This window comes from Phodopus roborovskii, unplaced genomic scaffold (assembly GCF_943737965.1).
Source record: "Phodopus roborovskii unplaced genomic scaffold, PHOROB, whole genome shotgun sequence".
Classification (NCBI taxonomy): Eukaryota; Metazoa; Chordata; class Mammalia; order Rodentia; family Cricetidae; genus Phodopus; species Phodopus roborovskii.
Window position 1 is genome coordinate 4,345,360 of NW_026126459.1, and position 15,433 is coordinate 4,360,792.

Genomic DNA, 15,433 nt, shown 5'->3' on the forward strand with positions numbered 1-15,433 from the left:
GGCAGTGGTCACACAACCTCTGGGGGCAAGTGTCATGTCCACTCTACAAAGCTGCTGAGGCCTGGTACGTAACAGAGGGACCAGATCTGGGGACCTTGGAGCCCATAATCCCAGCCAGTATACCTTGGCTGCTGCTAAGCCAGCCTCACTTGCCAGCACCCACGTGTGGTACACTAAGGGAAGAACAGATGCTAGGCAGGCGTTGATCAGCCACAGCCATTCCAGGTTGGTGCCCCCTCAGTGCCTCCTGCACCACCCCACCTGGTCACCCCTTCCAGTCCATTGCACAGGGTTGCCCATCTCTCTGGGCAGTCCAGGAGGGATAGTTCCTGCTCCTCCCACCTGCCCAGATGGCTTTGGTGACACTTCTCCAGGCCTGTGCAGGAGCACACAGGCACAAGCACACTCACCCCTCCCTGGAGTCTGCTCTTTGTGGCATCATTGTTTAAGAGAACCAATGGAAATCTACAATTGGACAGGCAGGCCCAGCAGGGCAGAACAGAGTTTTTGTTCCAGGAAACTTCAATACACCATAGACTAAGTTTAGTTTTTAGTCATTTTAATTGTAAAAACCAAGACATTTATATAAATAAGACCGCTGTGTAAAATATGATTCACCCTTCTACTAAAACCCTTCTTCCCACACTCAAAAAGAATCTAGAAAAGCCAGCAAGGTAAGAAGTACAAATAGCATGCGGTCCCTGATGAAGTCCCTGGCAGGCCAGGTTTCCCTGCTAATGGGGCCTCACGGTGAGAGTATTCCTGGCCTAGGCCTCACCGGAGTTCAGCAACATCTTGAGAACTCGCTCTACACCATAGCCCTAGCTCTCAGCCATGCAGCTGACCTGATGGAGGTGATATGAAAGGTTTGTATGGCCCAGGCTGGGAGAAAGGGACAGGAAGACTGTGTGATTCTTACACCAAAGCCAGGGCTGTGAACTGCTGGTCCAGTAAGAAAGGATGGTCTGTTCAGCCCTGGGTTGGCTGGGGAAGGGGAGAGGGAACCCCTTCCCAATGACAAGGAGAGAAGTGTCCTGGGTCTCATGAGAGGAGAGGCCTCTTCTTGGGCTGCATCCACAAAGCCACTAATGACAAGGACAAGAGATATATCCTAGCAGTCTTTCGGACTGCTAGGGCTCCTGGGATGAAAGGTGGGACCAGTCCATTCCAAGGAGAAGAGTCCCATGGCCTCACCCCCTTCACCTGTCACATGATCCCACCCCTCAATGCACGCAGAGATGCCTGTCCACAGCTCAGGACTCAGGGGAGACAGTGGAGAGCCCGGGAGTGGAGATGTCACTAAATTCAAATGCTGGGTGTGGCTCAGGAAACTGGTACACAAGGACAAAAGAAAAGACTCTGAGTTCTCTTTGTAGGGGCCAGGCTCTGCCCAGGGCTGCTCCCCAGCCCAGAGGAGAGGCGGGAGAGCAGGGGGATGGTGTCAGGAGCACTTCCACACACACACGGCCAGGGTTCCCCCGAAGTACAGGTAGAGGAGGTTCTTCACCTCATGGGTGATCTCGAAACCAAAGCCCTCGCCGATCACCACATGCCAGGAAGAGCCAAACTTCTTGTCCATTGTCTCTTTGATCATCTTTGCAGCACTCTGGAAGGGAGAAGGTGCCAATCAGGGGCAGTGACAGATAAAAACCAGTCCCCACACCAGGAAGAAGCCTGGCCTGAGCGTTAGGCAGAAAATGGCTGCTGCCCCAGCCTGCCTCCAGTGCCTGCAAGATCACCACAGATGGTTCTACACAGCACCTTCTGCAGGGTTATGCCATGGTTAAAGCACTGGACACCTCTTCAGGAAGAGATGGAGGCTTGAGAAGCTTGGGCTGAGGGCTGTCTGTATTACTCTGGGTTCCAGACCAGCATCCTCAGCTGTGAACCAGAAAAATGGCGCGCAAGGCTGCTGTGGGGACCAGAGGGATGACTGATTGGGGATGCTCAGGGTGAGGGCCGAGGGAGTTCTGGAGGAAGCTTGTCACCAATGAGTTTAACAGGTCCCAGAAAGACCCCAGGCATAGCAATGGCATTCCACTTCCCACATAGGCTATTTCCAAAGCTTCCTTCACCATGAAAAGGTTTAGGGACTCTAAGCACCATGTCCCCATCACCTCAGTGGTTCAGGAAAGAGGCACCATCACATCACTCCTAGTGACTAGAGGCCTACAGACTAGAGCTCTGAGTTCAGAGCTGAGAAACGGCTTGTCTTGAGAACACAGTGAGGAAGGATTGTAGACGGGATATGGCCACACCACCACCCTCTTTCTCACTACAGCCTCATGAATGGCACTGCTGGGCTGATATCTGTGGCCATATTCCAAAACCTGGAGCAACACCGGGACTCCACCCTTTCTGAATGGATGGATGACTTCATGAATGAATGCCTGGCAGCCTCTGCTCATAGCTGGGATGGAGGCCAGTTAGATGCCTTAGCCAACAGCCCACTTGAGTTTGGGGGTGCAGGTGGTGGTATGAAGATCCTGATGGCTACCCTCCCTCTGGGGCAGGGTGTGGCCCTTGGTAACCTTGCTAAAACCAACCTCTTCTCTCACTGGCCTTTCAGAACAGTGACCACTCCCAAGCAAGACTCTAGCTTTGTCCTGGCAGGATTCTGGAACTGGCCACATGGTTCTGGAGCCACCCTATCACACACAGGGTCACCAGAGGCACGAGGGGCCGTCTGTACTGATGGCAATACCTCATTGTTGTTGGAGAACTTCTCACAGGCTGTGACACAAAGCTCCATGGTCTCCACTCGCATCTCCTCTGGCATGTCCGAATGCTAGAGACAGAGCAGGGTGACAAACAGAGAGAGGCTTAGCCTGTGACCTAAGCTTCCTGGACAGCCTCTTGGTCTTAAGCTTAAGGCATGGATACTAGGTGGCTTCCCTGGCCCAGTCCTGGGCCAGTGACTTGTCCCTGACTAGGGCCTACAGCTGAGGCAGAGTATAATGGCGATGAGCTAATGCTCTGGGGCCCATGGCCCTGTGCAAGTGTCCATGTTCCCACCAAGAAGCATGTGTGGGAGGGAGCCCCAGCACAAGAAGTGGGCTCTCCTTCAGAGCCTGGCCAGTCCAGGAGGCCCCACTCCCTCCTGTTCTTTGGCTCCTTTCTCGGGCAGTTTGCCAGCTTCCTCCTCCTCCCATATGGAGGCCAGGGACTGTCTTCATCCTCGCCCTCTGCAGCCAAGTCCTTCCACACAGCTGTGTCTTCCAAGGGGAGGGTTCCACTTCTTTATGCCCTCCTTGGGCTCTAGACTCGGTTGTCTCAAGAATCTCTTGTCCCATCAAACCTGCTCTGCTTCCAGTTTCACTTTCTTGGGAACACAGACTTCTTGACTCTGGCCATCCTTGGCTTTCTTCCCCTGGCATCCAGATCCACCCCAATGAACAGCCTGGCAGGGTCAACCTGGCAGTCTTAGCACTTCCTCTGAGTACACTCTCCTAACTACAGCAAGAGTGATTTTCTAACAACATGGAACAATGGCACCAACAACTTCTGCCCCATCACTGCTCCTTGGGCCTTCGAGCCATGTTCCTCACAGGCTGCCAGCCAGGCCTTCATGACTAACTCCATTATCACTCTGACCCTCACACCTGCCACTCCTCAAGGGCTCAAGCCAGCCCTGTTGATGATGTCAAGCTTGTCCCATTCAGTCCCCTGTGCCTGCTGCTTCTTTGAGGGGCAGATCCTGACCTGACTGACTTCTTCCAGCTCAGTTCTTTATAGCTCTTATTGCCTGCCATTGTGTCCTTGTACACAAGCCAGACCATCATCTGTGTTGTTTGCCACCATTTTCACAGCGCCTAGACCATGCTTGGCATAGAGCAGGTGGCCTGAACATCACTTGGTGAATGAATGAATGGATGAAAGAATGAATCACTGATTGTTAGATGTTGGGGTTGGAGCCATCAGAGTCCTTTTCTTCTCACAGCAAGCTCTACTCACCTGCAGGCTGTGGGGCCTAGAGGCCACCTTTCTCCCTCCCCAGGCTTACCCTGACCAGGGGGAAGGTCTGCAGTCGCTTATAGTCAGCCTCCTCTTTCTTCCCTTCTGTCTCACCCATGATCTTCCCAGTGTGCCCTCAGGAGGAGAGAGTGGAACTTTCAGGAGGCCCTGGGCCCAGCAGTCACACTGATCAGGAGGCTTGGGAAGCAGGCCTTGCCAACTTGGCAGGAGCAGAAAATGTCTTTCCCCAAGGGGTGCTGCAAAGAACAGGAAAAGCAGGAGGAAAGAATTGGCTTCAAAACCACACATCACAAATTAGAAATGTCTCAGTGACAATCTGACACCTCCCCATCTCAACGCCTCTGCCTTGTTTCCCAAATGGCCAGCAAGTCTGCAGATGGAGGGTGAGTCAACCCAAGATGCTGCAAGAACACACTGTTATTGTCAAGACAGATACTGACTGTGAGCCAGGCCAGGGATTGAGTGAGAGCAACCAATTAGCAAGGACAGTTTCTGAGTGTCAATGGCAGCCTGTCTGGTACTAAGGAAGCCAAATGCATAGATGACCACGGACAATTTGGGTCTGTCACCAGGGGAAGGGTCCCTTCTGCAAGACCCTGCTCTGCAGGATAGAACAGTGTTGTATAATGGCTTTCTTGGCACACTGGGTGCCTTGATGGTCCCTGCCTGATCTCCCCAGAGCCACCAGGTCCTGTCTATCTGGTCCAGGAGCTGGAAGGTGTATGTACTGTTACCAGTTCAGCCTATGACCAGCAGCACATCCCAGGGCAAAGGAGTTCTCATTAGTGATTGGGGCCACTCCCATGACAGGGAAGTCAAAAGTCAATGAGACAAGGCATGCAGAGCAGCACACAGTGCCAGGCATGTGGGTATCATTAGTCAGTGGCTGTCTCCCCTTCCTCTGGTTCACAGGGGGACTCAATGAGGATATGGTAGGTCTAGCATTTTTTTTGTTTTTTGTTTGTTCTGTTTTGTTTGAGACACAAGCCCTTTCCCACCAGATCAGACATCTAATGATAGGCAGAGCTTTTCACAAACAGATGGACCACAGCCTAAACGATCACCAGTCCTGCACAAGTCAGGATACTTCTGCATCCCAGTTTCATGTATCCTAGGATAAAATCAAAGGGCTTCCCCTCTCAAAGGTACTGACATGCATGGATACAAACCACTGTGATGATGAACTTTTCTAGCAATTTATACAGACAAATGAGGCTGCACACCAAAGTAGTAGTTTTTGTTGTTGCATGGTTTGTTTTTCAACACAGAGTTTCTTTGTGTAACAGGTTTGGTGGTCCTGGGACTCATTTTGTAGACCAGGATGGCCTCGAACTCAGAGATCAGCCTGCTTCTGCCTCCTGAGTGCTGGGACTAAAGATGTGTGCCACCATTGTCTGGCTCAGCCACATTTCTTAAATCTGTAATAAATTTAATTTCACTACATGGCTATTGAACTCCAAGATTGTCAGCATAGTAACCAAGAGGTATATATATATATTTTGAGACAGTGTTTTTCAGGCTGGTTTGGAACTTCTGGACTCAAATGACCCTCCTGCTTCAGTCTGCAAATAGCTGGGAATAAAGGCACAGGCTACTGTGCCTGGCTGACGGGATTAACTGCCATGCACCAGCCCCCATTCCCAGCACTTAGTCTTTATGCAGAACTCCATGGTGATGACAGCAGAAGCTAGAGCCTGGGAGTGGAGGCAGGAAGCTGCTACCTCTAGCCTGAGGTCACTCAGCTTAGGAGTGAGGAGAGCTATTGCCCCAGAGCCACTCACTCACTTCCTGCACACACATGGGCCCTTGCTGCACATGTGACCACAAGTGTGGATCAGATGGCAGTGATGGGAGTGCTCCACCTCCCTTCCCAGTGGTCCTAGGGTGATTGTGATCTGGCTTGGTTGAGCACTGAGCTTTCTGGGTACTCTTTCCAGGCTGCACTATGCTCCTAATTCATACCCTTTCCGATGCTGCAGCCACCCTCAATGCCACACCATTAGTGGGCATCCTCAAGCAAGACTCCAAGCTTGGCATAGACTCCACCATTCCACGACACTGGTGTTTTCTGACTTCCCAGGGGACAGATGGGTCCACTTATCTTCTAACTCTGGGCATTTGTACAACTTGGGTTTTAGCAGGTTTTGTTTGTCTCTACATATGCACTGGCTGTTTACCAAGCACAATCTCACTGCACTTTCTGGTCAGGTTTCTTGTTCCACAAAATCCAAAGGGCCATTCATCTCTGCTCAATAGTGCTAAAGCTGTCTCCCACCTACGCACCTAGCTTTAGCAACACCATGTTATTGCCTCCTCAGCCACCTTCATCAAGGCGGTATGGTAGGGGGTTGCCAGGGCTTTCCACTTTGTTTACCTTTAAGAAACCCAAGTGGGAACGACTTGAAGTGTGGAAGCAGCTGCTCAGCATCTTCCACTTAAGTGTTTCAACTCAAATTGATTCATCCTCAGAGCTAAGAAAGGCTTCCAGGCAGGGGACAGGAAGGAATACAGAACCCATAGTGCATACCAACCTCAAGGCAATCCTATCTATATTAGCCTTAAAACAGAATCTGAGGGAGGTCACAGGACTTCACCGGTGCTACCAGAGTCCACTCTTCAGGAAAAAAGTGAAAAAGTCCAGGGAGCAGCAGCACAGAGCAGAGGATGCCAAGTCAAGAACATTTATGTCTAGGGGCTACAGGTGTGTCTGGGTGAAAAAATGCTTGCTTAGCTGGTATAAGGCCTTGAGTTTGATCCCTAGAGCTGTAAGATGGATATATGTCAACAAGCCAATGAAACATTAAGGTCTAGATGCCAGTTCTGTAAGAGAACAGAGTTTTGCCTCCTTCCTTGGCTTTGGAGCCATGAACAAGGGGCCACAGCCAGGCCAGGGCTTCTTCTCGGAGATTGCGCTCTGGTTCTTGGCAGGCTGACATAAGTGCTATTGTCTGAGTGGTGTGAATCACCAATGCCCTGTAGTTCTTGATGCTCTGGACTATCATCCCTCCAGCCAGGATTGAGCCATCATTATTCAACCAAATATGCTATGGACCATGATTCATGAACCCAATAGCTTCCCTAATCACTGCATATACTCCTGGCAACCCCAAACAGGTAAGACTTACAGAGGATGAGGAACTGTTAGAGATGGTGGGTGTCCACACAGAAAGAGAAGACAATTTTATGGTCCTGTACCATTCTGGTGCAGCTCCAGTCATTCAGCCACATTTAGCTCACCCTGCTGAACAGATGCTACCTAAAATAGCACAACTGGGGCTTTAATAACATTATCAATCTCCCATGTGAATGAGCACGTGCCTGAGAGAGGCTCTATCAGACCAGACCACACTTTTTAATAATGTAAGTGTACCACAGTCAGGGAAGCTAACTTTAACCCAATGCCATCTGGCTCTTGGTGGTACCTGAAGCCAGCATGAATTTGCTTTCCCTCTGGGATGCCTTTAGTGCTCTGCATAGCCTCATCCAAGAGGTACACACAGGGCTGCCCATTGCCTTGTCAAAGACAGTGTGCCTGTCTGGAAGGTCCTTGTTCCTTGTGACACTGACCTTAAGTCACCGTTTGTTACTTTGCTTCTGGAGTATTTGAGGAGAATCTTTAAGAGTGTTAGAGTGTGTGAGAGGTTTGGGGAAAATATATGACCTCTGGGAAGTAAAGCCAAAAGCATCTACAAACTGTGTATATGCATGTGTGTATGTATATATATATATGCATATGTGCACATGCATGTTATGTGTGTGCAGGAGCGTACATGCATACTTGCACCTGTGTGTGTGTGTGTTCATGTGCTTATATGCTGACACTTAACATTTGGAACATTCTTGGCCCTTAGGCTTCTAACCTACTACATAACCAAAAGACTACAGGACCCCTTTAGAGTGTGTCATGATGTATCTAAAGACGGGCAGGTGGGTCTGAATTATCATCTGTTCTGATGCTGGCAAGTACTCCTGCCCCTAAGCCTCGACTTTGAATCTGGAAGTGGGCTGAGCAGGCTTTTCCTCACAGTAAGGATCAGCACCTATTTCTGGGGTGTCAGGAAGAGGAACTTCACCGTCTTTCTTCATAGGAGCCAATCATATATTAAGAATTTAGGCAAGCACACTGTCACTTCCCCATTCCTATTTCAAGTCAGCCTCAGCTCTAGCACTGGAGGGAAAGAGTCATGAAGACATCAGTAAAACCTGGGTTGGGCTAATGGTTACAGTGGCATGGCTACATTCTACCTTCACCTTCATATTCATTGCTTCATTTCAACACTACAAGAGCTCCCCAGTGAACTAACTGGCTTTCAACTCTTAGGAGGACCCTAGGGGAGGGGAAGAATCAGGCACCCAGCACTCAGGGGGGTTTGGTAGCTGGCCCAAGAGTTGTAGAGCCAGGATCTGAGCCCAGATCCATCCTCGTGATTTTATCGTGCTTTTTTCCTTGGAAAAAAACTAACTTCAATATTGCATCTTGTAGCTCAGCCACCTATCTGTGCCTGCTTCCTGCTTCTATCCATTCGGGGGGGTCTCTGTGACCATCATGGCCAGCCGAGTAATGATTACAGGAGGCAAGAAAGTAGTTTGGTTCAATACGACTTTGAAGAAGCAACCTTGTGTGTTTAACATCTCAGGTTCCCCTTGTGCTTATCTGGGAGCACAAAGACCTCTGTGCCTCCTACATCACCTTTTTTTTTTTTTCTTTAGTTTTTAAAAATAATTTATTTTATTTATGCATTGGTGTTTTACCTGCATGCATGTCTGTGTGGGGGTGATGGATACTGGAGTTACAGACAGTTGTGAGCTGCCATGTGCCTTCCATGAGGACCAGGAATTGAACCTGTGTCCTCTGGAAGAGCAGTCAGTGCTCTTAACCTCTGAGCCATGTTCCAGTCCCCTGTTTTAGCTTTTAAGGAGAAAATTGTGTTTGTAATAGAGGCCAAAGTTGAATGCCTTGCCAGCATGGCTAGTCTATTATGGCAAGCATAAGAGAATTTTTAGAATAGCTAACAGAGTACTAAGGAAAGGGGGAAACCATCTTAACTATGATGGCCAATCAAAGGTCACTTGAGATTTTTGAGATTTTGTTTATCTCTTTATGCAGATCATTAATTTGATGATCAACATTATGAGAAAATGTGACACATTAAAGCAACACATGCTTTAACTTGCTGGCAACCAAGATTAACAAATATCTACAGTAGCTCTATTTTGTAAAAATGAGGTTCCTCCATGCCACCCACATACCCACACCAGGGACATGCACTGTGTACTTTGGTCATCAATCACATCACTGTTTTTTTCTGACGTGTCCACTCTCTGCCACTAGCAAACAAATGATAACAAAGCTGACAAGGTGAGGATAAGGGTCCAGGAACACCAGCAGTTAGATCAGATGATAACTGGATCTCCAAATGTGGAATATTTTCCTTTACACTGTGAATATATGTTACTGTGATTGGTTTAATAAAGAAGCTAACTGCAGGCCAGGTGGTGGTGGTGCACACCTTTAGTCCCAGCACTAGGGAGGCAGAGGTAGGTGGATCTCTGTGAGTCCAAGACCAGCCTGGTCTACAAGAACTAGTTCCAGGACAGCCTCCAAAGCCACAGAGAAACCCTGTCTCAAAAAACCAAATAAGAAGAAGCTGGACAAGATAAGGTTAGGGGGGTAGGGGGATAGCTAAACAAAGAATGCTAGAAAGAAGAAGGGCAGAGTCAGAGGGGTAGTGAACAGATGCAGAGAAGCAAGATGGACATGCCATACTGAGAAAAGGTACCAAGCCATGTGGCAAAGTATGGGTTCATTGAAAATGTAAGAGTTAGCTAATAACAAGCCTGAGCTGTTGGACGATCATTTATAATTAATATTAAGCCTCTGTGTGGTTACTTGGGAACAGCTTATAGGACAGAAACTTCTGCCTACATCTGAAGGCCTGGGTTATCCAGGTCAGGCAGGGGTGAAAAGCAAACCCACAGCTGCCATTCTCCAATTTTACTGTAAGGGCATCAGAAATCCATCATCTAGTTGGGTGTGGTGGCACATGCCTATAATCCCAGCACTCAGAAGCCAACCTGACCTACATAATGGGTTTCAGGCCAAACAAGGCAACAGAGTGAGGCCCTGTCTCCCCTCGCTCCCCACCACCCTTGTCCTTTCTAAGACAGGGCTTCTCTGTGTAGCGCTGGCTGTCCTGGAACTCACTCTGTAGACCAGGCTGGCCTTGAACTCAGCGATTTAACTGCCTCTGCTTTCTGCGATTAAAGGCGAGCACTGCCACCACTACCACTGCTGGCTGGCATGAGACCCTGTCTTTCTTTCAAGGAAAAAAGAAGGAAGGAGTGAGGGAGGCCAGCAGGTCATCATCTGCTGAAAACAAAGGGCAGGCTGACAGTAAGGAGGGGTGGGATAACTGCAGTCCTTAAAAAGTTACCTTTCACTGGGGTGGGGTGGGAGGGGGTGGGGTGGGAGGGGGTGGGGTGGGAGGGGGTGGGAGAGATGGGGTGGGGGGTGGGAGGGTGAGGTGGGGGGGGTGGGAGAGATGGGGTGGGGGGGTGAGGTGGGAGGGGTGGGGGGTGGGGTGGGAGGGGGTGGGAGAGATGGGGTGGGGGGTGGGAGGGTGAGGTGGGAGGGGGTGGGAGAGATGGGGTGGGGGGGTGAGGTGGGAGGGGTGGGGGTGGGGTGGGAGAGGGTGGGAGAGATGGGGTGGGGGGGGTGGGAGGGTGAGGTGGGAGGGGTGGGGGTGGGAGGGTGAGGTGGGAGGGGGTGGGAGAGATGGGGTGGGGGGGTGAGGTGGGAGGGGTGGGGGTGGGGTGGGGGTGGAGGGTGGGAGGGGTGGGGGTGAGGGTGGTGACACCTTTAATCCCAGCACTCAGGAGGCAGAGACAGGAGGATCTCTGTGAGTTGGAGGCCAGCCTGGCCTACAGAGTGAGTTTCAGGACAGCTAGAACTGTTTCACAGAGAAATCCTGTCCCTAAACACAAAAATCAAACAAAAAAGTTACCTTTCTACACATACACAAGCTGTCTCGTTTGGTTTTAACTTCTTTATGATTTGATCACGGAGAGGGAGGAGGAAGAGAAGGGAAGGAAGGGGAGGGAGAAGTGGAATTAGAAGAGACATCTGTTGAATCGTTGAGCTGGGCAACTCAACATTTTCCTCGTCCAACACCTCGTACTAAACGACAGTGATTCACACAGCACACCCCCACAGACATATCCAAATTTGGATGAGATACCAAACATTTTCATTAAGCGATAAGTGATAAAAAGTCATAACCGTGGTAGCCATGGGCTCAGCCTAAGAGCAGCTGCCTACAGCATGGGTTACACAGGCTCCTGCCCACACTCAGCAGAACACATTTGAACATAAGGAATTAAACGTGACATTATCATAGGCTTGAATAAAGCACTGATTTATTTCCTAGGAAACCACCGACAATAGCTAATCAGCAGTCACACCTTACAAGTGATCATGACTTCACCATGTGTTGTGAATCCAGACACCCTGGAGCTCAGGGACTTCAGTCTCTTTTACTGTCCCATAATGAGCAGTCCAATGTCAGGCACATGGCAGAAGTCCAAAAGATATCCAAAATGTAATTAAATTATATTTCAATTGCCTCTTGGGAGGAGAGAAGTCCACTCAAAACCATCCAATAATACTAAACACTGGAGCTGGGATGGCTCAGCTTGGTCTGCTGCACAAGCATGAGAACTTGAGTTCAGACTCCCAGCACCCACAGAAAAAGCTGGGTGCAGAGCTGGAAAGATGGCTCTGAGGATAAAAGTGCTTGCTTTGCAAGCCTGATAACCTGAGTTCAATCCCCAAAACCCATGTGGAAGGAGAGAGACAGCTCCCAAAAGTTTCCCTTTGATTTCCACATGCACACTGGGGGTGCTTGCGCTTGCTCACACTCTCTTGTTCTCTCACACATTAGTGCACACTCCCAGAGGTGGCTGGATGCTATGCTATGCGCCTGTAAACCTGGTGCTGGAGAGGCAGGGACAGGAGAATCCTGGGCTTATTGGCCAGCAAGTAGCCAATAAGTGAGCTATAGGTCTGAAGAGAGACTCTATAAAAAAAAAAAAAAATAGAATAAATAAGCTGGGGTGTGACTGAGAAAAATACTCTGGCCTCCATATGCATGTACAGTTACTCCTAAACATGAACATGTATACACACACAAAAAAAATTTGAAAAACATGTTTACTTAATACTGATCTTCACTCAGAGACCAGGAGAGGAATTCTACATACATTCAAAAATATACCAGGCCCCCCAAACTGTCAGACAGACACTATTCCCTGTTACTGATGAACACATGACCTGAGTAAAGCAACGTGGCTTTCCATCCAGCTGAGAAACATGGGACAGATCCCACCCCAAGTACACATGCCTTCAAGCCTGTGCTTTTGACAGCTCTACTATAACTAAGCAAGAAGCAGCACCTGACCCAGGAGTCATGATCCATGCTAGAAAGATATGAAAGATAACTGGGAGGCAGATGGGAGGGTGTTAAGACAAGCTCAGAGTGAAGGGTAGCATAGGAGTCAGCACTGGTGAGAATCCAGCCAAGTGGGGAATGGGAGGAGACCCTCTACACAGAGCAGCAATGTAGTGGTTTCAAGAGAAAGTTCAACTGGTGGCAGAACACAGTTGAGAAGGGAGAAAAAGAGCTGAGAATGGGTTGAGAAAGTGTAAAGGGCTCTAAAACCCAGGCATAAAAAGTGAGGATTTTGTTTTTTGAGATAGGCTTTCACATAACGCAGGATAGCCTTGAACTCACTAAGCAACTGCAGGTAATATCTCCCAAGAACTAGGATTGCAAGCATGCACCACTGTGCCTAGCTTCTTGGAGCATTCTTGAGGCTGGCAGCACAGTGGTTTGGTGACTTGGGTTGATAGGGACAGAAGTTAAAAAGCTACAGCAATAACCCCTATGACAGGTATTAAAGGCCTAGACCAGGATGGTAGCCTCAGGAATGGAAAGGAGGTGATATCCCAGTGGAGACAAAATCAAGACAATTTAATAACTCAGTCCTCAGTGGAATGGGCCAGGCAGAGCGTGGAGAAGCCAGGTACAACAGATAGGCAGGTAGAGACGCAGGCCAGTTTGATTTTAGCAGCTGGCAAAATGCAAATGGAGGCATCTCATTGGGAGTATGAGATGACGGAATCATGGATGGATGGAAAAGGGAAGCTATGAGTCCAACTCTCACATTACCGTATCAACTTCTTCCAGTTTTCTCATCCTCTGTCATGGATCCCTAACCACAAAGTACAGAGAAAAGATCAAAGCCGAGAGCAGGTGTAAGGTTCATCTGCAGTTAGTAGAAAATCGCTGGGTTCCTCCTAGGAGGGAAAATGTGAGGCAGTAAGAGGCAAAGAAAGGAAATTAGTAGGTTGGGGAGATGGGTCAGCTTATAAAGTGCTTGCTACACCATCATGAAGGCCTGAGTTCTCTCCCCAGTACCCGTGTAAAAGCTGGGTGTGGCAGCCATGCCTACGATCCCAGCATTGGAGAGGCAGCTAGAAGGATCCTTGGAGATCATTGACCATCTAGCCCAATAGTGAGCTCCTGCAGTGGTGGTACACACCTTTAATCCCAGCACTGAGGAGGCGCAGACAGGTGGATCTCTGTGAGTTCGAGGCCAGCCTGGTGAACAGAGCAAGTTCCAGGACAGCCAGAGCTGTTACACAGAGAAAAACCGTCTCAAAAACAAACAAAAAGAAAAGAAAAAGAAAATATAAGGTGGGAAGTGATTAAGACACTAAATGTTGACCTCTGGCCTCCACATGAACCTGTACACACAGAAACATAATACACACAGAAAAAAAAGAAAGCTAGCAGGTACTGAATCTACGCTGGACTCGGCCCTTTGTACTTCAATTGCCAAAGGAGATCTCAGGTAACTTGCCAGGATTCTTACACGTGGGAATCCAACCTAGGTTTGCATTACATAAAAGGAGGGAAGAAGGGAGAACACATCCTCCGGGGAACTGACAGTTGAGTCCAAGAACAACATCCTAGGACGTCCGAGTCCAAAAGGCCTTTGAAACCGTTCAACCCAATTTCGCCTTTGTCGATGAGGAAACTAAATGCCACTCTCAATCAGCTCAGAGTCCCAGGACGTCGCCAAATTTCCAAACCAAGTGGTTTGAGACGAGGCGTTTGGGACCACCAAACAGCATCGGGGTGGCGCGGAGACAAGGCGCTGCGGGAGTCAGAACAGGGAGGATATGAGAGCACGGAGCTAGACAGGGCCCAGGGTGGGTGAGGAGGAGCGGCCTGCACGGTGGGGGTAGGTCACAATGTCACTGTCTAGCTCCGCGGTCCTCTACGTGGAACAAGGGGAGGTCCTGGGCCGGGAACCGCGCGGGCTGGGGATCAAGGTGGGGCCTCGCGCTGGGCCAGGCCTTGGCCGCCCCGCGCGTCCTCCCGTCCTCCCTCCGGGCCAACCCACTCCGACATGCTGCCCGCCGCACTCCGGCGGCCTCACCTGCTCCCGCGGGGGCCGGAGCTGAGGCCGCTGCCACCAAGGTTGTCAAGGAGCGAGCCAGAGTGTCTTAGCAACCAGCACGGAAGTCCCGCCCCCTCACCGGACGTTACAGCAATTTCACTTATTATTGGTGTAGAGAAGTGCCAATTAATTCCGGAGGGACCTACGAGGTCGGCGCTTACAGAGGGGCGTGGCCTAGAGACGGGGGAGGCGGGGCTTCGCTTATAGTAGTCTTTAAGTATGCCAGTATGCCGGGAGCGTCTGCGGATAGGCTGAAGTAGTCTTTGGAGAGAAACAAACTTCGGAAAGTTGTATTGCCCTGTGAGTTTTCGTCATTGGAAATGAGAAATGCAGTTTATTGGTATTGTGACGCTGATCTTCTATTTTACCAGGACCTCAAGAATCTGATAACAACCAGAATTTATGTATTGGTTTTACAGGGATTGTCTCACTGATTCTCAACGCAGTAGTTTCAAGCAGCATCCGTAATCCCATCTGAATTGATGTGTAGAATTTGAGAGATTGAAGGAGAGAATCAAGGAATAACCCCGGAGAAGGAACCCGAGTCCTCTTTCCTTTGCACACATCCTCCAGAGTCGCCTTGCTCTAGAGACTGGGAGACACCTGTACCATCAGATACAGAGTGTTAGTGCAGTTGGGTGAGGGGAAAGTGAAGAGGAAGAAGAGTGGATACCCCATAATTTAAACATTTTCTCTATGCTTAACGTGTATTCTTTAGTGAAGCTCCACTAGCTTCCTGGCTTCCTGGCATCTATAGGAGGCTCAACCCTGGCTAGATGCTGGTGATTCTGGGGAAGCCACAGTCCAGCAGGAAGAGAGCACTAGAAGAAATGAATACGGAATCTTTTATTCCACACATTTTTTTAGCATAGGCTGGGCAGGGTACTGGCTCTTCTAAGTGTGGCACCTAGGTGGGCAGAGCCCAAGATGACCC

At 49.5% G+C, this 15,433-nt stretch overlaps 1 protein-coding gene across 1 annotated transcript; it reads right to left on the minus strand.

Annotated features, from left to right (window-relative positions):
- Positions 1–542: 542 nt before the first annotated feature.
- Positions 543–14,520, minus strand: Dnal4 (dynein axonemal light chain 4). The gene is made up of 4 exons (XM_051189401.1): positions 14,479–14,520; positions 4,004–4,211; positions 2,705–2,788; positions 543–1,606 (listed from the first exon to the last, which is right to left on the minus strand). Exons 2-4 carry the CDS (start codon positions 4,070–4,072, stop codon positions 1,442–1,444), a joined length of 318 nt encoding a protein of 105 aa, XP_051045358.1. The 5' UTR covers positions 4,073–4,211; positions 14,479–14,520; the 3' UTR covers positions 543–1,441.
- Positions 14,521–15,433: the final 913 nt, after the last annotated feature.

What these genes read in the sequence shown, in the direction of transcription:
- Dnal4 (XM_051189401.1), bottom strand. Translation starts at nt 4,072, where the DNA reads ATGGGTGAGACAGAAGGGAAGAAAGAGGAGGCTGACTATAAGCGACTG. An exon ending in AGACCTTCCCCCTGGTCAGG is followed by an intron (nt 2,789 to 4,003) that starts GTAAGCCTGGGG and finishes CTCTGTCTCTAG; the next exon opens with CATTCGGACATGCCAGAGGA. An exon ending in AGTTCTCCAACAACAATGAG is followed by an intron (nt 1,607 to 2,704) that starts GTATTGCCATCA and finishes TCTCCCTTCCAG; the next exon opens with AGTGCTGCAAAGATGATCAA.